At 46.1% G+C, this 22850-nt stretch overlaps 1 protein-coding gene and 2 pseudogenes across 2 annotated transcripts; 2 read left to right on the top strand and 1 right to left on the bottom strand.

Annotated features, from left to right (window-relative positions):
* Positions 1–3769: 3769 nt before the first annotated feature.
* On the top strand, positions 3770–9108 carry LOC119284480. 2 transcript variants are annotated; one of them, XM_037563589.1, is made up of 9 exons: positions 3770–3969; positions 4111–4698; positions 4835–4910; positions 5062–5137; positions 5512–5595; positions 6458–6579; positions 7350–7596; positions 8210–8273; positions 8384–9108. In XM_037563589.1, exons 2-9 carry the CDS (start codon positions 4149–4151, stop codon positions 8911–8913), a joined length of 1749 nt encoding a protein of 582 aa, XP_037419486.1. In that variant the 5' UTR covers positions 3770–3969; positions 4111–4148; the 3' UTR covers positions 8914–9108. The 2 variants fall into 2 exon arrangements, with proteins under 2 accessions (XP_037419486.1, XP_037419485.1); XM_037563588.1 differs by having other exon boundaries at positions 3771–3969; positions 4061–4698.
* A 1025-nt stretch (positions 9109–10133) lies between these two features.
* On the bottom strand, positions 10134–11497 carry LOC119284481 (annotated as a pseudogene).
* Positions 11498–12308: 811 nt separating this feature from the next.
* Positions 12309–15276, top strand: LOC119284482 (annotated as a pseudogene).
* The last annotated feature ends 7574 nt before the right edge of the window (positions 15277–22850 follow it).

The raw sequence follows: 22850 nt of genomic DNA, 5'->3' as shown, positions 1-22850 counted from the left end.
AAGGGGCTTTGTTTTGCTTTTCTCTCTTTTTCTTTGTTTACTTTCTGCTTTACATTTATTCTTTTCGTTTTGCATATTCTTTTAGCTAGCAAATGTATTCTGTAAAAAAATGGGACTTGCCCACATAAATACCTTGCATTAGCTAGCACTGCCATAAAAAGTTTGGGAGGCTTTTGAGTTTGTTTGAATCTTTCATAAATGGAAAGGACTTTAACTATATTGTTCTAGCCACTGTTTAATTATTTGAGTGCATTTAATGTTTTATAAAAGTGTGGGTTTCAGCATGAAATTTTTCCAATGATTATTTGCAACACATTAAACATTTTAGTTTTGTCATTAGAAAACTTTTACCATTTGTCTTAAATTCAAATTCAAATTTGAATCGGTTTGAACTAACACGAGGTTAACAACAGTAACCGTGGTGATGTGGCATCATTAGCAAAGGTTCACTGTAGTTTAACTATCCGGGCGTCACAGCAGTTTTCGGTCTTCGTATCTTCACAACCCATCAGTCCGGCCCATGGCTAACAGGCCGGACGTCCGAGGACCCCCTCAGCCATTCCTTACAAGTTACTAGAATAGGACTGTTATCTATATAAAGATGTTGAACACTAACAAACTTCTCCTTTAATTTCTTTTCTTGCTAATGGCAGCAGGTTGAGGATATGGACCTCTCGGATGACAGCCTGGTCCTTGTTACAAAACATGGTGTTTCAGCTGAAATAGGCAAGGGCAGTGGGCCTCAGGCTGCCCTGCTTGTTCATGCTTCAAGACATGAACAAGCAGCGCCCTTATCCACCAAACCCATATCCTCTCACTCTCACACATGAGTAGTTTAATTCATTATTCCTCCTTATCTCCATCGTCAACCGTATTGACATCTAAATTAAGATCTTATTACAAATCAGATCGTTGCTACATGTTTTTGTTCCTTGATATTGCCTGTTCAGCCACAAGAACTCTAGTTTGTTTGAGTGCTAACTTTTTGTTTGTCCTGATATTATTTGTGCAGAGAAAGCAAGAGAGAGCTCATGGAACTGATGCAACAATAATGGTCCGAGTGGCAAGTTAGAAAGCAACCCAACTCAACGGTACGTACTGCTCCTCCCTGCAACACTATATATATGACTTGTTCTGGCACGGTGGATCCGCATCGTCTTCATAATCTGTATCTATCATCAGCTCTCTGGCTATATTTATGCTTTAAACCAGAGACGATGAAGAAAACAGGCATGCCAAAATTACGTCTGGTTCCCTATATCTTCCATGTTCCCTCAGTAGAGCACCCTTGGCTAGTTGGTTTTAATGTTTTGATACCATTGTTATTCTTCACTGATAAAATATACTTCCTCCGTTCCTAAATATTTGTCTTTATAGAGATTTCAACAAATGACTATATGCGGAGCAAAATGAGTGAATCTACACTCTAAAATATGTCTATATACATCCGTATGTGATAGTCCATTTGACATCTCTAAAAAGACAAGTATTTAGGAACGGAGGGAGTACTAGATATTGCCTTGGCCAATATAAGACGATGATAATGACTTGTGGAGAGTAAGACTGTTTTAACTGGATATATATAGACATATTTTAGAGTGTAGTTCACTCATTTTGCTCCGTATGTGGTTTATACTGGAATCTCTAAAAAGACTTGTATTTATGAACGAATGGAGTAGGTCTTAATTATGAAATTTTATCTTTGGCATGTCTTGAGTTTGAGTTAAGATCTGTCTGACTTGTGGATGGCCTTTTGTTTTACTCACTCATTGACAAGTAGTCATTCTGGGTGGATAATAACCAAGCACGAGAAAATGCTGCTGTGGATGTGGATGATGGTGCGGTGCCCCTGTACGATCCTGAATTTACATTGGGTGAATGCTGAGAGGTACTCCATCCGTTCCAAATTAGTTGACTCAGATTTGTCTAGATACAGATTTATCTAGACATGTTTTAGTGTTAGATACATCCGTATCTAAATACATCCAAGTCAACTAATTTAGAACAGAGGGAGTAGCAGTTATCCTTTCTGTCCATATATATGATGGCCTCCTTGGTCATGTTTATTTTATTTTCTCAATTTGGATTAGCCGACTGGTAATAAGAATAAAAATGCCAATTAAATTGTGAGTGGACTTTGTGTTGTGTTGTTTGTGTGGCAGCAAGAGAAGATAATGAAGGATGATTGGCGCTGCCTCAACTGTGCTTCGCCTAGTCGTGCTCTCAAGGACTGCCCAAAGCCTCACGACCATGTTGCGATTAGCATGGCCCGCGAGCATGTCAAGTTGAAAAGGAAAATATGTAAAGTTATTCGTCAACAAAATCGGCCTCTAAAGCGCCGTTACCTCTGAGTCTGAGCCCTCCCCTCTTGTCAAGATCAAACCTAGTTGTGGTGTACTCCCTCCGTTCCAAAATAAATGACTCAATTTTGTACTAAAGTTAGTATAAAGTTGAGTCATCTATTTTGGAACGGAGGGAGTAGTATATACGCATGCAGAGTCAAATTCATTTCACTCACACATCCACATGGAACTAATAAGTTGAATCTTCCTTCTTAAGAAGTATCTGGTGGTGATGCGATTGATGATGAAATGTATGTGAAAAGAAGACAGATTAATTGTTTATCTTATTTCAAGTAGGGAGAGAGAGAGCGCGCGCTTACAATGTGTAGTGGTAGTAGACCATGCAAGGCAGCATACGACAAGAATAACATGAGACAAGATGACGACTGGCACACGCATCGCCATCCTGAATGATAACACAACTAGTCAGGAACAGGAACTGAAATTTGAACGATCGATCATGAGCTAACACATACGTAGAAATTACAACGAAGGGAAGGGAAAGGAAAATCTACCAGTCAGGTCAGGTCAGCAGGAGAAGAAGCAACATTTGTCTTGTGGGCGTCGCCTTCCCTGCTGAAGTTGAATCAAATCACTTCCCCTTTCAGCTGAGCAGCAACAACCAAGATCAAATCACTGGTGGTGGTGGTGGTGGTGGTGGGGAGGATCTGCAGCAGAGCAGAGCAGAGGCTGTTGGTTCGCGCTCGTGGCGGGGGATCTATTCTTCTTCTGCAGCAGAGCAGAGCAGAGAGAGGTGCTGTGTTGTGTTGGTTGTTGCCTTGTTGGGTGGCGCGACGGTGTCGCCATTAATGCTGCAACGGCAGCACCGATGAGAGGAAGAGGTTTTTGTGGCCGGGCAACCATGAATGCGGGGAATGCGGGGAAAAAGCTACTACACTTCATATTGTCTTTTGTTGCGATTTGACTAGGGCGAGCAAACCGGCGAGGGGGAGCGGCACGCACAACCGCGGGAGGAGGAAGATTGGCTGCGGGAAGGGGGAAAGCGTTGATTGGAGAAGGAAGAAGGAGTCGGGGGTTGAGATGCCAGATCGGACGAACCCGACTAACTGCATCGGGCAGCTGGGGCGCGACCAGCCGGACTCCCTATATTTGTAGCAAGAAGTTTGAGTGCATGGAAGTTTTTTCCTCCAAAATAGAATAGAATAGAGTAAAATGAAATCATCTGCAAAAAAATATAAAAAAATAGAATAGAATAGAGTAAAATGAGATGATTAAAAAAATCTCCAAAGGATTCCAATCAGAAAGGTAGAATTTTTCTTGTTCTAAGGATGAAATGGAATCCTCCACAAATGAAAATGATGCAAATTTGGTTGGTTTGAATGAAAGAGCCTTCCTTGGGGTTTGGTCCAAAACTCTCTTGTTTGGATTACGGCCTTCCCTGACCTGACCTGACCTGAGCGAGCACGAGCAGAATACCAACCGGACGGACGGACGGACGGTTGCCCTGCCCTAGACACTCTCGGATACTGTGGATATACTAGAAGAAGAGCTGGGGACGGACAGCTCCCCGCCGCCGCCGCCGCCTATCCTCTCCTGTCCTTATAGAGGAGGAGGAGGAGGAGGAACAAGGAAGGGGCCTCACCGCCGTCCGTCCGCCCGCCCGCAGGTAAGGTGGAGGTAGATCTCTCCACTTTATTCTGTTGATGATTGATTTCCGCTCCTGCTCTCTCAAAATTCCTTTCTTTCTTTCTTTCCAGCCCATGATTCAAGGCACCAGGCTTGATTCATTCTGAATCTGAATCTGCAGCCCTCCCCTCCCCCAAGAGACAGAGGAGATTGAGATTGATGGACGAGTTCATCAGTCTCGGCGACGAACCTCAGCCTCGCGCCTCGGAAGATCTCCACCAGCCCCTCCAAGTCGATGCCGTCGATCTGAATCTGAATCTCAATCACGCACCACCACAGCCGGAGCCGGAGCCGGAGCCTCTGCCATCCCAGCACCACCCACAAGGCACCAAGGCCAGTACTAGTTCCGTCGTCGTCGAGGTCATCGACCTCGAGGAAGGCCAGATCGCCTGCCAACAATCTTCTTCTTCTGCTGCTGCTGCCCAAGATGCAGCAGCAGATAACCCCCAGGCCAAGGCCAAAGAAGAAGCCTTGGGTGCCAATGGAGTGGGGCCTCCTCCTCCCCCATCCCACCAACAACCGCAAGATGATGACATCATCGACCTCGAAGAAGGCCAGGTTGAGGACATGGACCTCTCCGACGACAATGCCCTAGTCATTGTTACAAAGCAGCATGCTTGTGTTTCAGCAGCTGAAACACCCATGGGCAACAATGACGGGCCTCCCCTTTCTTCAAGACCGAGCAGCGGCGCCTTTATCGACCAAAGCCGTATCCTCCTCTGTTTCCATCTTCTTACCTTCAACTGTATTGACATGAATGAAAACAGCGCCATGGTTACAGACATGCTATTACCAATCGGATCATTTCTAGTACATGTTTTTGTTCCTTGATATTACATCTTCAGCCACAAGAGGAGTTAAAAGACCCCGCACGGAATCAGCCGAACCTTCTGTTCGTGTAGTCTACAACAACTTGACAAGGTCCGTTAATCATGAGATGAGATGCTTTTTATTCTGAATGAATACTATCTATGACAGCGCGTTGCATTTGTTAATCAATTTATCCTTCTGAAAAACACCTTAAAACTCTCTAGTAGTTTCAGTGCTAATTTCCAATTTCCCGATATTCCAGGGAAAGCAAAAGGAAACTCGTGGAACTGATGCAGCAATGGTCCGAGTGGCAAGCTAGAAAGCAACACGCCTTGACGGTACTGTTCCTTACAACCCTGGCTTTTGCTGTTATGGTAGTTTTGCATGAATCGACTTTATAATCTTTATTATTCACATATATCAGCAGCTCTCGGACTATGCTTTAAATGAGAGCTTCTTTATTGGCACGGTTGATTTTGGTTATCTCATCTCATGTATCTTTCATGTTCCCTCTGTAGAGCACCATTGGGTAGTTAGTTGGTTTTGGTGCTATTGTTATTGCTTCACTGCTAAAATATAATTATTGCCTTGGCCAATAGAAGGAAGATAATGACTTGTGGAGGGTACATTTAATAGGTTACTATAGACTAGAATACGACTGTTATCTGTATAGAAATGCTGAACTCAAAATTCCATTTCTTGATAATGGCAGGAAACTGTGGAAGAAGTCTTGGACTGTGGTGAAGAGACTTATTATCCAGCATTACATGTTGGTTCAGAGAGATCCTGTGCTGTGGTATGTATAAGCTTGCCATTGTTATCCTTCCTAAGCTCAGTCTGAAGATTTAACCTCCAACTAAAGTATGGGATTGCTGTTACAAAACTTTGGTTGGCCTGTTTTCGATTAAATTCATTCACTAAAATGGACATCGAAGACATGCTCCCGTGGTGGAGTTATACGAGTTTTGTTTCCTGAAAATTGCAATTCTGCTACTTGCAATGTACCTGTCATGAGCATCAAGGTATAGCACCACCTTTACATTTACCCAGCCAGCACACGAAGCAACCACTCGTTTCCAGATGAGGACGGTGCTAACAATCCCTGAGACTGATATATTATTTCACTGAGGCTCCAGATTAGCTAGATATCACATAGTTGATTAGTTGCTTCATTTGGCTGTAGTGATAAGAGTGCATTCTCTAACAGCTCATTGAGGTTGGGTTGTTGTTCAGCCCTTACTGGTAGGAGATCCCGACTCCACTATCTCATCTCAGAGATAAAAATGAACAACCAAGATTCTTCCTAGTAGTTAATTGATTGGCGGATAATATTCATAGAGCATTCGGCGTTATGGTCATGGTCATGGGCCTGGGCTCTGTGGCAGTCTGGCATGTATAAGACAGCAACACGTGCCTATTTAGGAAGACAATAAAATTAAGGCATAGGATGTCCTAAAAAAGGAAAATTAAGCAGTACATGGATATGAGATATGACTAGTACGTATCAGGATAATAGTGGCAGCAGGATAGATGTATGTCTTAGTTCTTAATTATCTTTGGTACATGTTGCATTTGAGTTGAGATCTGACTCATGGATTAAGTTAGTTAGAATCTAATAATTCTACCTTCTGTTTTATTTTGTTTTTCTTATTGAGAAGTCATTCTGGGTGGATAGCCAAGCACGAGGAAATGCTGCTGTGGATGATGGTGCGGTGCCGCTGTATGATCGAGAATTTACATTGGGTTCAACTCCTATGGGTGATTCATCAAATGCTGAAGGGTATCGATCTTTGTCTTATTTTTTGCTTTCTATTTTGTTCTTCTGATGAAGGGGAGCCTTGGCGCAGTGGTAAAGCTGCTGCCTTGTGACCATGAGGTCATGGGTTCAAGTCCTGGAAACAGCCTCTTACAGAAATGTAGGGAAAGGCTGCGTACTATAGACCCAAAGTGGCCGGACCCTTCCCTGGACCCTGCGCAAGCGGGAGTTACATGCACCAGGTTGCCCTTTTATTTTGTTCTTCTGATCTTGCATTAGCTGGTAGAATTAAAATGCCATTTGTGAGTGACCTTGCATTCGGCATGACTGTCAAACTTCCATCGCCTTTATTCCTAAATATTTTGGGCTGTATTTACGTGCTGGAGTCTTAATACTAGTTTCTGTGTGACACCAATATATTTGTAAATTAATGATTTATAAATATCAGCAATTTGATTTATTCATATATATCATATCTTGATCATCAAATGTAATCTGCGAATAATCTTTGTCCTGATACCAATATATTCTGAGACTATGAATAGATGATTGAAGCTGGTATGCTTGTATTGAATACATAGTAACTAGTAACTCCAGAGTTCGAAAACATAGTTCATTCTCTCTGAAGACATAGGCTTCTGTTTGAATTTCTTTGTCTGATCATCTTTCTTGGTAGTTACTTCCATCTGGCGTTTTTGGTCTCGTAATGATCTTTTTCATAGCTGATCCCTAATTATAGCATTAGTATACCTTTGCGTGGATCTGCAGCATGACATGTCTTGTTTCTCTGGCAGCAAGAAAGATAAGGATGATTCTCGCTGTTTCAACTGTGGTTCGTATAGCCATGCTCTTAAGGATTGCCCAAAGCCTCGTGACCATGTTGCAATTAGCAATGCCCGCAAGCAGCACAACTTGAAAAGGAACCTATCTAATGTTGGTAATCGTGGACAAAATCGCTACTACCAGAAGACGCCAGGCAAATTTGATGATCTGAAGGCAGGAGTCCTGGGATCTGAGACTAGAGAATGCTTGGGGCTCAGGGTAAGGGATGCGTTCTCTTTTTCAGTTAAAGCTTGTTTCACTTGATTTTTGGTCTGTTTCCCTTTTTTTCATGATTAGGATATATCAATTTTTCATTGTTAGGATATACCAATCTTTAGTTGAACTGTGAGATGGAAGGACCCATCTTTTAGCTTCCACCTGTTAGCTTAATTAAACGATCTGTAAATATGTGCATACACGAGCTGAAAGCAAATAGTGATTCTTGTTCTTTTGAATTTTAGTAGCATGGATAAACAAAGAGCAACATGTATGAATCCAACCGTTTTGTTGTGTGATTATTGTCTAGGGTTAAATGATTTTGTTGTGAGTTCAGCATCCTTCTTTCGGTATGGTCAAGCATGACGAATTAAATTCCGTACAAATTCTTGAAATGAAGTTTCTAATCTTTTTGTAATCAGCCAATTGCCTTTGATGTTCTCACCCACCATAAAAAAATAGTTGGAACTAGGGATGGTTTCATTGCTAGAGCAGTGGTTCAGTTTTGTGAACTCAAGTTTCTCTTGTCACTTAGGAACCAATAGCAACACTGCCCCAATTAATTTATGTTAACTTCCACAAGTTTCTTTTTCTGAGAGTATCACAATCCATGCAGGAAAATGACCCGCCGCCGTGGCTGCACAGGATGCGCGAATTGGGTTATCCTCCAGGTTACCTAGGTAAGCAGAGCACTTCAATTCCACCCCTCAATTGAAGAGAGCAGCGAGTCTTCATAGTTTAGTCTTGACTCTTGTGTGTGGGCTAACTGAAATGATTCTGGTTTGTTTAGATGAGGTGGAAGATGAAGACAAACCATCTGGCATCACCATATTTGGGGACGGGGAGGTGAAGGAAGAGCAGCAGCATGAGGAGGGAGAGCTTCCGGAGAAGGGTGAACCATCCCCGCCTCGCAAGAGGATGACGGTGGAGTTCCCTGGAATAAACGCGCCCGTCCCAGAGAACGGCGACCCTTGGCTGTGGGGCAGCGCTCCGCCGCCCCCTCTTCAGTCCTCCTCTGGCCGTCACCAGCACTCATCATCAGATTCGAGGGATAGAGCTCCTCCTGCCCCTCCAGGCGTCGAGCATTACTCGTCATCGAGGTATCACTCGTATGACTACGGACCGGCGATCCCTGGTGCCGGAAGAAGAAGCTCATCTGGTTATGACGATGGTGCCTGGACCCCGAGCCCCGTGTTTTCGAGCAGGCAGCACTCGGGCTCGGGCTCGGGCTCGAGGGAAAGGGAAAGGGAAAGGGAGAGGGAGAGGGAGAGGGAAAGGGAGAGAGAGAGGGACAGGCACTACTACAGCAACAGGAGGTGAATGGAATGGAACATGTTTGTGTAGCTGAGAGACCCCAATTTTGTTTAGTACGTACCAAATTTACCAGCAGTTGAAGAAGCCTTTACTTATCATGTCATTGTTGGTATACTAGACATGGCTGTGGTTTATAACAAACAAACAAACAAAAAAAAAACAGCCTCTCAGAATGAATATTCGTTGGCACTTGCAGTATCACTGTTTAAGCTTCTTATGTGGATGTTATTTTGCCAAGGACAGTAGTAATGAGCAAAGAAAGACCAAACTAGTACTACAATGTGGGCCATTTTACCAATGTTATCACTGTTTGTTCATTTGGACTCCAAAGTTCAAAAAAATACACTTCGTCCCACAATATAAGCCTTTTTTTTTTTTGCAATCTAACAAGCCTGCAAAAATGGGATGGGATGGGGGGAGTAAAAGAAAAGAAAAAGGGATGATGAAGGAAGAATCATCCTCTTCCTCTTATCTGCTGAAAGCCTCAGTTGTTGAAATTACAAGAGAATTCGAAGGAGCTTTGTGTACAATTTGAATTCATTAGTTTTTGAATTCAGAACTCAAATGCAACAAAAATCTGAGTCCATATTTGATTTTTTTTGTGCACGAAAAAATGATCCAAATATATTATCAAAGTTTCGGTGAATCTCGGTGACCAGCGCCCTGGAGATCAACCCTTGAACTGATCTGAAGCATTTGACATGAAATCTCTCACACGACGAGAAACCCTAACCTCGTCGTCCCAAGGTGGCGGCGGTGGTGGAAGGGGATCGGCGGCGGCAAGAAGAGGTGGAATAAACGCGTCTGTCATGTCGTTGTTGATCAAATCAAATCTACTGTTGAAGAATCCCTCCCTAATCTGTCATGTCGTTGTTGTTGACATAGTAAAGTAGTACTACATTATTACATAGAGTACAGTATATGCCTGTGGTTTAACAAACAAACAGCCTCAGAATATCAGTCAGCACGTAGTTTAGAGTTTAGATTCACTCATTTTTTCTTGGTATCTAGTTTATACTAGAATCTTTATTATGTTTAAAAAGACTTATATATTTAGAAATGGAGGGAGTAGATGCTATTTTGTGATGATGAAAGAACAAACTAGTACGTAGTACAATGTGGGTGGGCAATTTTACCAATGTCATCACTGTTTGGTTTCATTTGGATTTGGTCTCACTCCTTGAATCAAAGTAATAAAAGTAAAAAAAAAAACGGTTGTTGTTGATGATGATTTGGTCTCACTCCTTGAAATCAAAGCTGGAAATTTGAAGGAGATTTGTCAAATTGAATTCGTATTCTTTTGAGTTTTGAAATCTCAAGGAGTATTTCATTTGATGTTGATGAATGAGAGTCAAGTGCAGGTAGAGCAGATGTGAAAGAGAAGAAGAAGAAAAAGTCAGCTTTGGATTAGTAATGGCTGCTATCTATCGCGGCGCGAGTGCGACGGAGGAAAGGTCGTCGGAGGGCGGCTGCAGGGTGCGCTCCCACGCCCGGGACTCGACGTACACCCGCGACACCTTGCCGGCCACCCACCCCATCTCCGGCCGCTCCTTTCCCTCCTCATCCTCATCCTCATCCTCAGAGGCGCACCGCAGCCCCACCTCCAGCAGCCTCTCCGCGGCCGCCACGGGGAACGAGTCGCTCAGCAGCTCCGCTCCGGAGCGCCTCCGCGGCCGTGTCCACCACCGACACCCGCGCCAACTCCTTGGTGGCGCGGTCGAACCGGTACCGGCTCTCCGCCGCCTCCCCGGACAGCAGCCCCAGCAGCAGCACGCCCTGGCTCTTGCTGCCGTGGGCGTCGGGGGCGAGGAGCACGGTGGAGGGGGAGACGCGGCCGTGCGCGGCGTCGGCGTGCGCGTGAGCGTACTCGATGCCCTGGGCCACGTCCACGGCCACCTGCACGCGGGACAGCCACGTGCGGAGGACGACGCTTCTACTGGTGCTGCTGCCGCCGGCGCGGGAGGAGGAGAGGTATGCGGCGAGGGTGCAGGCGCCTGGGGGGAGGGCGTAGGCGAGGTAGACGTGGGCGCCGGCGGGGCAGGCGCCAAGGAGTCGCGCGAGGCTGGCGTGGTGGTAGCGGGCGAGCGCGGCGGAGGCGGAGGCGGGCGTGAGAAGCGGGAGCGGTCGGAGCTGGAAGAGCGCGGCTGGGCGGGAGCGGAGGGAGCAGCGCCAGAAGGTGTCGGAGGAGCCCCGCTTGGCGAGGAAGTTGTTTGTGGCGGCGGCGAGCTCCTGGAAGGTGTAGAGGACGGGCTGGTCCGGGAGGGAGGCGCGCGCCATTCAACAGGAGCGCATGGTTTCTAAATCAATACAGTAAAAATCCATCCATCAGCTCTTCAAGTCGGAGGAGGAACCACACCTCTGTGCCATCCTGTAGCACAAGAGATACAACATGTAAAACCCTAAGCAGAAACACTTGAGTAAATCAAGGCAAGATTGAAGAGGCCTACTTGTTCTTTGACCCTTTGTTTCATGGGGACGGTGTCGTCCTTTGCCCTCCACTCCTTCTTTAGATCCGCCATTGCGCGTCACGCTATCCTTGTTGCCTCTCTCTTCCTTCTCACCGGGCAGGATGAATACGAGTCTATCGGTTGAGTTGAACAACTAGAACATGAAGGCGCGCTTTGCTGCGCCCGCTCATATTGACAAAAATACTTAGACTATTTTTGAAAAATCCAAGCAGTGTTTAAGAAAAATTGAATAATTTGTATGGGTCCAAATATATGTGAGAGATGTTTTCAAGAGAACTGTTCAAAGTGTTAAGCTCTACAGGCTAGGTGCGTCTCAGCGGTGCCCTGACACCGTAACAAATTACAAACCATGATATAGACGGACGATAAGTTGAATTTTATCACATATAACTTAGCTTTTTGGATCTAACTCCCAATAAAGAAATCAACTGTACAATATTCGAATTGACTCAAGCGCAGCTTTAATCCTCAAGGCGTGTCAGGTACACATAAAAACGCCAAATCCAAATGTCATGCTATGAATTTTATTCATGCCACGCCGACCACTGATTTTAGCAGTAAGAGATCTCACAACTAATGGACTGTTTTTTCTTAGACAACCTGGGCGTAGGTGAGGGTGCATAGATCGTCGACATGGGCCTTGTCAAATCATTCTAGGAATAGAAAGATACCTTTACAATTTCATGGCATCTGGAGAAGCAAAAGTAAGATTGCATTCAGATGTGCAATCTTGGGCAACTCAGATGTTCAGCTGAAAATTTAAACTTGTCATAAAATCATAAAACATACTTAATAGTCCGTGTGCCTTGCATTCATACTTAATAGACTTGCCTGCAGTATTTGCATTTGCATTTCATCTAGAGCAGGGCAGGGCAGGGGAACCAACTTTCAAAGGACTCTGATATTATTCCTTTCTAATCTCCCCCTAGGATTCGAGAAAGAAAAGAGTCCGTCACGGTTCTTCTATGCGGAACAAGTGGTTGCGGCAAGTCTACTCTTTCCACTTTGCTGGTACACACACCTCCTTCTTTTCCCTTTTCACAATGTTACTCTCTATATATCTACTGCTGCTGCTGCAAACATTCTTAATGAACCAGCTTATCTACCATATGATATCTAAACAATAAACTCTAGAAGCAAATTTGACCCGTTCCGATAACAATGACCCTTGCCCCGTTAACTCTCTTTATTTATTGATTTATTAGATATCATCTTATACTAGTATTTAGGCCATCAATAGTTTAATTCCTTTTCAGCATCTAGATACATCCCCTTCTATTCATTTTGATGACAAGTATTTCCGGACGGAGGGAGTATATTGCAAAATTTCCCTACAAGCCAGACACTAAATCATCTCTTCAGAACCAGAGCATGCCCCAGTTTTATCGTTTCTCGCTTCCAGATTATAAAGCATTGCAATGTTGTATTAACAGGGGAGCAGGTTAGGGATCACCACTGTAGTTTCCACAGATTCCATTCGCCACATGATGCGGAGCTTTGTTGACGACAAGGAAAACCCCCTTCTCTGGGCATCCACTTATCATGCAGGTGAATGCCTCGATCCGGTGGCTGTTTCCAAAGCAAAAGCCAGGCGGAAAGCAAAGAAACGCTCGGGCGTGTCAACCAACTCAGGTATGGATTATGAGGGCAGCGGAGACAAGGTTGAGGGAAAACCAATTGGGAAGAAGCAAATGGCTATAGAAGGTTATAAGGCACAGAGTGAGATGGTCATCGACAGTCTGGATCGGCTTATCACCGCGTGGGAAGATCGCAAAGAATCGGTCGTTGTTGAGGGCGTTCACTTGAGCCTTAATTTTGTGGTACGTGCTACTGAAAACCATAATACTGTTCTGTTTCCCCTGTACAATTATTTTCCTTCTATTTTTCTTGCTCTTTCCAATTATGTCGAAAATGCTCTGCTTTCAGTTTCTTTTCCAGTCAAAGTGGAATTATAAGTTCACGATCAATCTGTTCTTATGCCCCCTGTTATATTTATGTAGTATGAATTTGTCAAATAATTCCAATATTTCAGATGGGCTTAATGAAGAAACATCCATCAATAATTCCCTTTATGATCTACATATCCAACGAGGGCAAGCACACCGAGAGGTTTGCTGTACGCGCAAAGTACATGACGCTTGACCCAACCAAAAATAAGTATGTCAAATACATCAACAACATTAGAACCATCCAAGAGTACCTCTGTAGCCGAGCTGACAAATACCTACTCCCTCCGTTCCAAAATAGATGACTCAATTAGTACAAAGTTGAGTCATCTATTTTGGAACGGAGGGAGTAGTTCCCAAGGTAAACAACACTAATGTTGACCGGAGCGTGGCTTCCATCCACGCCACCGTCTTTAGCTGCCTCCGCAGGCGAGCTACTGGAGAACAGTTGTATAACCCCGACACAAACACTGCAGCGGCTGTAAATGAAGAGTACAAAAACCAATGTGTTGCCAACTCCATGAGTTCCAAGGGGATGTTCAAATTAATCCAACGCCTAGGATCCTCAAGGAAGCTGATGGCCATCGTTGATGTGGATGGATCCGTTTCAAAGGCTCGGCCCGTTGAGTCAGGCGATGGAGACGGAAAAAATGGTTCCCAAGGTGGCGGAGACCAGAAATCTCTAGGAAACCCAATATATGGACCTCTGAATATTGGAAGGGCCGAGTCGGTGAATCTCCAGTTTGGCTCCTTTGGAATAAGTGCATGGCCTACCGACACAGGCTGTACAAGTCAAGCTGCAAGTGTGGACGGCTCGTGGATAAATGGTAATGAAGGCAGTAGCAGCGGCCATGTTGCATCTTCATCCGGCGGCTCCCCTAAGAAGGCCGATGGGCATCATAAAGAGGTAAGTAGCAATTTAACTTGGTACTATCTGGCAGCATGAACTTGTCTGATCTTTTTGGCACAACTTTCTGTCAGTGAACAACAGAGAAACACCATCAGATTTGTTAGTATCTTATAATTGCTGATTTACTTATTTCTGTTTGCCAGGGACTTGTAGATTAAAGAGTCAGCAGCAGCATCTGGCAGTGATGACGATGACGAAGAAGAAGCTGATGTTCCACCTAATTCAGGGAGTGATGAGGACCTAAGTGAAGAAGATGATGACGAAAACCATGATGACGTGAGGCGTGGCAGTCTATTTATTTACCTTCATTTTGAGTTCTTCCTTTTTTGGTCCCGTCCCCCCCAAAAAAAATGCTTGACAAATTGTTACTACACTCGGTTGCTTAACATACATACATATCCGTGGGTGCTTTGGCTGGCAGATGGAAGGGTCTGTGGACGAGGACTGCAACAGGTCCGACGAGGAATACGACGACCTGGCCATGCGGGATAGTATGGAGAACGGTTATCTGAGCGATGACGGCATCATGGTGCACACCGGCTTAAGCAAATGCCTGAGCAACAGGTTTCCGGAGGGCAGCCAGCATAATAACCGCAGGAAACATCTCGAGTCTCTGCGAAGCCTGTCCAAGGTTGATACTAGCACACATGTTCCTGACACGGCGCGCTCTTGTGCTGCCGCTGCCGCTGCCGCTGCCGCTACCCCTGGTGGCAAGAGAAGCACGGCCAGGAAGTGGAGGCGGTCCCTGAGCGACAAGATCAGTTGGCGGCCGCGGAAGCGGCGGTGAAGCCCAAGGGCTCAGCTGCTGTTCCAGTGGTTCCCGAGTCCTGAGAGGCTATATGGTTTTTATGTAATAATAATAACCAGGGAAGGGAAGATAGAGATGCTGCATTGCATCAAAGTATAATACTCCACTATGTGAATGGTATTTGTTGGGAGGCTGCAAATTAAAGGGGAGTGGAGGCCGGATGACAGATGAATGAATAATGCAAATAAACTTGTTCTGGTAATAATTCTGCAGAGGAGTAGATAGGATACAGAGAGTGGTTGCTGTTGATCATGGATTGTGTTGCTATGACTGAATGAATGCATTAATAACATAACATTAGAATTTAACCGATGTTGAAGCACGAACAACGACGTGTTAGAGGTGGTGCCGCGAAACCCAAGATGACCGAGGAACGCCGCGATGCGCTGGTACCACGCGCGCGAAGCTTGTTTGAGGCCATATAACGATCGTGACAACAGGCAGACATCATCCGGACGCCGAGGGTCAACGGACCCGGCCGGCTGCTGACAGAGGACCCGCTCCTGAAGATGGTTGTATAAGAAAGCGTTGTTGATGTCGAGCGTCAACGGATCGTGGCGGGTTTGACAACCGGACAGAAAGTCTCGGAGAAGTCAACACCGGCACGTTGTGCAAAGCCACGGACAACCCAATCGAGCCTTGTACCTGTCGAGAGAACCGTCCGGGAGGAGCTTATGACGAAAAACCCACTTGCTGGAGATGACGTTTGCTCCAGGAGGACTAGGAACAAAGGTCCAAGTCCGGTTGGCGACAAGAGCATCATACTCAGCGCGCATGGCGGCGGTCCAACGCGGATCACTCAACGTAGAACACACCGAGCGCGGAACTGGAAAGATGGTCGTGACGCAGAGGTTGTGGTAGCGCGGGTTCGGCTGATGCACCCTGGCCTTGGCACGCATCACCATGGAGTGGTGAGGCGGCAGGGGAGGTGGGCGTGGACCACGGCGAGGGACCACAACCGGCGGCTCAGATGATGATGAAGACGTGGGCGAGGCCATGGGCGTCGGAGTCAAGGGAGCGGTCGACGAGGCCGACGGCATGGCCGACGAAGCGCTAGAAGGCCAGGCCGGGGTCGATGATGAAGGCGCCGACGGGGCCGAGAGGGCCGGCTCCTCCTGAGCCGGCGAGAATGTCCGCGAGGCGCGCGGAGACCCAGCCGAGGGCGAGGCTGCGGTCAGGGACGAGACCCCCGAAGGCCCGGCTGGTGGTGGGGCCAGGAGCAGGGCCGGTCCTGACGAGGCCGACTCCTCCAGAGCCGAGAGCTGAGGGCCCAGCGAGGCCCAGGAGGCCGTGATACGTCTCCAACGTATCTATAATTTTTGATTGTTCCATGCTATTTTATTATCTGTTTTGGATGTTTATGGGCTTTATTATACACTTATATATTATTTTTGGGACTAACCTATTAACCGAAAGCCCAGTGCAAATTGCTGTTTTTTGCCTATTTCAGTGTTTCGCAGAAAAGGAATATCAAACAGAATCCAAACACAATGAAACCTTCGCGAGGATCTTTTTTGGAACAAATGCAATCCAGGAGACTTGGAGTGGACGTCAAGGAAGCAGCGAGGCGGCCACGAGGTAGGGCGGCGCGCCCATGGGGGCCAGGCGCGAACCCCACCCTCGTGGGCCCCTTGCAGCTCCACCGACCTACTTCTTTCACCTATATACACTCTTATACCCTGAAAACACCCAAAGGAGCCACGAAACCATTTTTCCACCGCCGCAACCTTCTATACCCGTGAGATCCCATCTGGGGACCTTTTCCGGCGATCTGTCGGAGGGGGAATCGATCTCGGAGGGCTTCTACATCAACATCATAGCCTCTCCGATGATGTGTGAGTATTTTACCATAGACCTTAGGGTCCATAGTTATTAGCTAGATGGATTCTTCTCTATCTTTGGATCTCAATACAAAGTTCTCCTCGATGTTCTTCGAGATCTATTCGATGTAATTCTTTTTTGCGGTGTTTTTGCCGAGATCGATGAATTGTGGGTTTATGATTAAGATTATCTATGAACAATATTTGATTCTTCTCTGAATTCTTATATGCATGATTTGATATCTTTGCAAGTCTCTTCGAATTATCAGTTTGATTTGGCCTACTAGATTGATCTTTCTTGCAATAGGAGAAGTGCTTAGCTTTGGGTTCAATCTTGCGGTGTCCTTTCCCAGTGACAGCAGGGGCAGCAAGTCACGTATTGTATTGTTGCCATCGAGGATAAAAAGATGGGGTTTATATCATATTGCTTGAGTTTATCCCTCTACATCATGTCATCTTGCCTAATGCGTTACTCCGTTCTTATGAACTTAATACTCTAGACGCATGCTGAATAGCGGTCGATGTGTGAAGTAATAGTAGTAGATGCAGAATTGTTTCGGTCTACTTGACACGGACGTGATGCCTATGTTCATGATCATGCCTAGATATCATCATACTATGCACTTTTATATCAATTGCTCGGCAGTAATTTGTTCACCCACGGTAATATATGCTATCTTGAGAGAAGCCACTAGTGAAACCTATGGCCCCCGGGTCTACTTTACACCATATAAGTTTTCGATCTATAATTCTAGTTTACTATTTATTTTGCAATCTTTACTTTTCAATCTATACAACAAAAATACCAAAACTATTTATCTTATTATCTCTATCAGATCTCATTTTCGTAAGTGACCGTGAAGGGATTGACAACCCCTTTATCGTGTTGGTTGCGAGGTTCTTGTTTGTTTGTGCAGGTACTAGCACTACTAGGGAAAACCTTATACACAGAATCTTAGCAGCAGCGCGGCATAAAAACAGGCGCTGCTGCTAAGTAGTAGCGGCGCGGCTACGGAAAGCTCGCTACTGGTGCAAACTTAGCAGTAGCGCGTGACGCTTAAACCGCGCTGCTACAAAAATCCACCGACAGTAAACAACGACATAAGTTTACCAGTAGCGCGGCGCCAGGGAGCCCGCTGCTGCTAATGCCATAGTAGCAGCGCACTTTTTTGTCACCTCGCTGCTGCTAATTTTGAAATTGTGCATAGGGTTGGCCCGTTTAGTAGTAGCGCGTGACAGGAAAGCGCGCTGTTGCTACGCTCTTAGCAGCAGCGCGCTTTCTCTCCCGCGCTACTGCTAAGACGCAACACCCACCACCTTTTCCACCTTCCCCTCCCCATCTCCTCTCCTCCCGTTCCCCTACCTCCCACATCCTCCCTCTCTCACTCTTCTTCTTCCTCAATACTTCTCCCCCCATTACTCTCCCTCTTCTACCTACCTTTCTCTCTCTTTATTACTCCTAGCTATAACTACACCACCTCCATTAATTCATCTCCTTTCTCTTTTTCCTCCCCCCTCCACTAGTTGAAGTTGTCTCCTCCCAAATTAGCTAGCTAGGTAGATGTAGCATTTAGTTAAGTGACCTATTTGCCCCCTAACTAGATCTTTCTTTGTCAAGAAAAGCTTTGTGCACTTTTGACCTCCCTACATCATCATCTCCACCGCGTGCTCGATCTCGAGATAGAGGTGTGATTAATATTTCATGCTTTTGCAAAATGGAAATATGTTTATGCATGTGTGTGTGATATTTTTATGGGAATTGTGTGTGTGGCATGAGTTGACGCCAAATTGTGCATTTGAGTTGCCTATGTTTTGCCGAAATGTCGATTTATTTCTGTTTCGGCGAATTCCGGGCAAACTCTAGATCTATATATGTCCTATTTTTAAGGAAGGTCATGCCGAATTTTTGTATGACTTTGATGAATGCACGCATTTTTATAATCAATTTGTTTATTATTACCGTGCAGAGTTGACGATGGTCAGTGGAACGATGGTGGACAGGTGGTTGCGGTCGGCGGTGCAGGACATGAAGGAAAATAACTTGGCAGAGGTTTTATGTCCGTGTCGAAAATGCAAAGGAATAGTTTGGCTTGACGCCCATGTCGATGGCCGTGTCGAAGCGCACCTGCTCATGACTAGTTTCATGGATGGCTATACTCGGTGGATAACTGAAGATGAGGATGACGATGTTGAGGATGCCGACGGGGCAGGCAATGATGACACGGGGCAAGATGAAGAGATGATCGATAATGGCGGCGGGGAAGAGGCCGGACATGGCGGCGGAGAAGGGGCCGGACATGGCGGCGGATTAAACGACATGGACTCCACGCAGCAGAGTTCGTCGGTACTAAGTTCAATTGTGCGGGACCCTCATGTTCAAGCATTGCTTCGCAAGGAGACGAGTACTGAGAGAGCTGCTTCTAGAGAGGAGGCTAAGCTGGAGCAACTGGTGGTAGACTCGAACACTCCATTGTATGATGGTTGCAATGCTGAGGTGACCCACTTGAGTTTCACGCTCCAACTGCTGAAGACGAAGGCTAAAAACAAATGGACCGACACTAGCCTCGATGAGCATCTCAAGTACCTAAAGGATGTTCTTCCCGAGGGTAATCTATGTCCTAGTAGTGTTGATGAGGCCAAGAAGATCATGTGCCCTCTTGATCTGCCACACGTTAGATACCATGCATGCATCAACGATTGCATAATTTATCGGAAGGAGCACGCGGAAAAAACAAGTTGTCCGGTGTGCAATGCTTCTCGATACAAGAAGGCCGGGAAGAAATGTCCCCAGAAAGTGGTATGGTACTTACCGATCACTCCCCGTATCCAGAGGTATTTTGTAGATCCCAAGGAAGCAAAGCTAATGCGCTGGCACACGGAGAGGAAGAAGCCCGACGATGGAGATGATCCGAAGCTGAGACACGTCAAGGATGGAAGCCAATGGAGAGCGTTGAACAACTTCTATTGGTATTTTGAATGTGATGCAAGGAACATCGTGCTCGGCGCGTGTACCGATGGCATGAATCCGTTTGGCAACCAGAGCACCAACCATAGCACATGGCCCGTGTTTGTATGGATGTACAACCTCCCCCCTGGTTGTGCATGGAATCGAAGTACATTCACATGAGCATGCTTATTCAAGGGCCGAAACAACCAGGAAATAATATTAATTTGTATCTGGGGCTACTTCAGGAGGAGTTAGACACGTTATGGAAAACACCGGCCAAGACATGGGACGCCAGCAAAGGCGAGTATTTCAACATGAGAGCCGCGCTGATCACGACAGTGCACGACTATCTTGGTTACGGATATGTGGCAGGCCAAGTGTGCCATGGATATTGCGGATGCACGCGGTGCATGGATGATACGACGTCTCAGCAGCTAACGTCAAGGAAAGATGGCGGGTCTGGGAAAATCGTGTACATGGGGCATCGAAGATGGCTCGAATAGGACGACCCGTGGAGAAACCGTGGAGATCTATTCAATGGTCACGCTGAGCATCGAGGACCTCCACGTAAGCGGAGCGGTGCCGAAATCGATGAGCTGTTGAAAAACTAGAAGGAGTGCCTCGCATGGGGAAAGACGATGAGAAAGGCGCCGGAGCCGCTGCTGAAGGTATGGAAGACGAGGTCTGTGTTCTGGGACTTGGAGTACTGGCACAAACTCGATACACCTCATTGCCTTGATCAAATGCATATCTGTAAGAATGTCCTTGAGAGCTTGCTCGCAACACTGATGAACATGCCGGATAAGACCAAGGATGGGCCGAAGGCAAGAAAAGACTTGCAAGATTTGAAAATCAGGGAAGATCTGCACATGCCGCCCCGTAAAATGTCAGACGAGACAGAGACGGAGACAGAGGCACGGGAGAAGAAGGGCAAGAAAATAAAGAATGAGGATTATTGCCCCCCTTCTTGCTTCACCTTAAGTCAGGCTGAGATCAATCAATTCTTTAAGTGCCTTACCGGAGTCAAAGTTAGTTCCGATTACTGTGGCAAGATAAGTAGATATCTAGACACGGACAAGAAAAGGTTCAGCGGGATGAAGTCTCATGACTGTCATGTGATGATGACGCAGATATTACCTGTTGCCCTTAGAGGGATAATGGACAAGCACGTCCGTGACACGCTTAATGGTCTCTGCAACTTTTTCGACATCATCTCTCGAAAGTCGATCAGTGTGAAGCAGCTCCGAAGGCTACAGGAAGAGATCGTTGTGATACTGAATGAGCTTGAGATGTACTTCCCGCCCGCGTTCTTTGACGTGATGGTGCATCTGTGTGTCCATATTGTGGATGACATAATAGACCTGGGGCCGTCATTCCTGCACAACATGATGCCGTTTGAGAGGATGAATGGGATCATCAAAGGATTCGTCCGTAACATGTCCCGTCCGGATGGAAGCATCGTCTAGGGCTATTTGACACAAGAGTGCATCTCTTTTTGTGAGAATTTTCTATGGCGCAGACCAGCCGCCTGGTGTTAGTGTTGGTTTGCCCGTTAACAAGTACGATGGGAGGCTCGAAGGAGAAGGTCACTGCAACGGTCGCAGGGAACTGCACGTGGCATACTCAGATCGACGCAACGACTTTGACAGAGCAAACTTGGTAGTGCTACAACACCTAGACGAGGTAGATCCTTTCGTGGCACTGCACAAAGAAATTATCGCAAAGAAGTATCATGACCGGGGGGTATGCAGGACGGACGTTGAAGTTACTAGAGAGCACAACTCCACTTTCCTGCATTGGTTCAAAGAGCATATTATTGCTAATCCCCCAGAGGAGGGCTCTAAGGACGGATTGCTCATATACGCCTTAGCACATGGCCCCTCGCCCAACCTCGTAACCTATCAGGCATATGACATCAACGGATACACGTTCTACACGGAGGCCAAAGATATGGACAGTGATGAATATCAGAACTCAGGGGTGACGATGGAATGCATGACCAGCAGCGACAACGACGCAACTGAACGATTTTATGGAAGGGTCGAGGAGATCTGGGAGCTTGACTACTCTAGACTGCACAACACGACGATGTTCCGTGTCAGATGGGCTAAGAATGTCAAAAGAGAAAGCCGGATTTTCACTACCATGACTATACCCGACGCCAAGAGCGCTACCGTGAACGCTATCACAAAAAACGAGCCATGGGTACACGCTAAGCACGTGACATAATGCTTCTTCATAACTGACCCATGCAATCCCAGTCGTGTTGTCGTGAGGAAAGGCAAAAGAAACATCATTGGAATGGATGGAGTCGCCAACGAGGAAGACTATGATCAGTACGGCAACCCAATGAGGGAAGATGACGATGATGATGAAGTATACGTCAAAAGAAGAATCAATACTACATTACCAAAGAAAAATCGTACTCCATGGAAAAGGCAAAGTCACAATGAGGGGCTCAATTATTCTTCGACGAACAAGAAGGGAAAGAAGCTGACTCAAAAACGAAAACGTCAACGCTGAGGAATCGGTCAAATGATGTAATATATATATGTTCCTATTTTGTATACACACTTAATTAGCCATTATTATGCATGGGTCCAATGATGTAATATATATATGTTTCTATTTTGTATACACACTTAGCCATTATTATGCAAGGGTCCAATGATGTAATATATATGTTCCTATTATGCCGAGGAAAAGAAAAAAGGAAAACTGGTTATAGCAGTAGCGCTTTAGTGAAAAAGAGCTACAGCTAGTCAAGGTAGCAGTAGCGGTTTCTGCAGAAAATCGCTATAGCTGCTCATAATAGTAGTAGCGTGTTTCGTGTAAACGCGCTACTGCTACGTCCACTTAACCCAAAATTCTCCCTCTCCCTGCTTCATCCCGCCTCTTTTCCCCCAAATCCCCACTCTCTCTTCCCCGGCCCCGTCGCACCGCCGCGCCCGCCCCCGACCTCGGCGCGCTCGCCCCCGACCCCGGCGCGCTCGCCCCCGACCCCACTGCCCCTAACCCCGCCGCGCCCGACCCCGACGCGCTCG

The sequence above is a fragment of the Triticum dicoccoides genome, chromosome 4A (genome assembly GCF_002162155.2).
Source record: "Triticum dicoccoides isolate Atlit2015 ecotype Zavitan chromosome 4A, WEW_v2.0, whole genome shotgun sequence".
Taxonomy (NCBI): Eukaryota; Viridiplantae; Streptophyta; class Magnoliopsida; order Poales; family Poaceae; genus Triticum; species Triticum dicoccoides.
The sequence above is the reverse complement of the archived record's forward strand: the minus strand, read 5'-3'. Positions and strand labels throughout refer to the sequence as shown.

What these genes read in the sequence shown, in the direction of transcription:
- LOC119284480 (XM_037563589.1), top strand. Translation starts at nt 4,149, where the DNA reads ATGGACGAGTTCATCAGTCTCGGCGACGAACCTCAGCCTCGCGCCTCG. An exon ending in GAAAGCAACACGCCTTGACG is followed by an intron (nt 5,138 to 5,511) that starts GTACTGTTCCTT and finishes TGATAATGGCAG; the next exon opens with GAAACTGTGGAAGAAGTCTT. An exon ending in GATTCATCAAATGCTGAAGG is followed by an intron (nt 6,580 to 7,349) that starts GTATCGATCTTT and finishes TTTCTCTGGCAG; the next exon opens with CAAGAAAGATAAGGATGATT.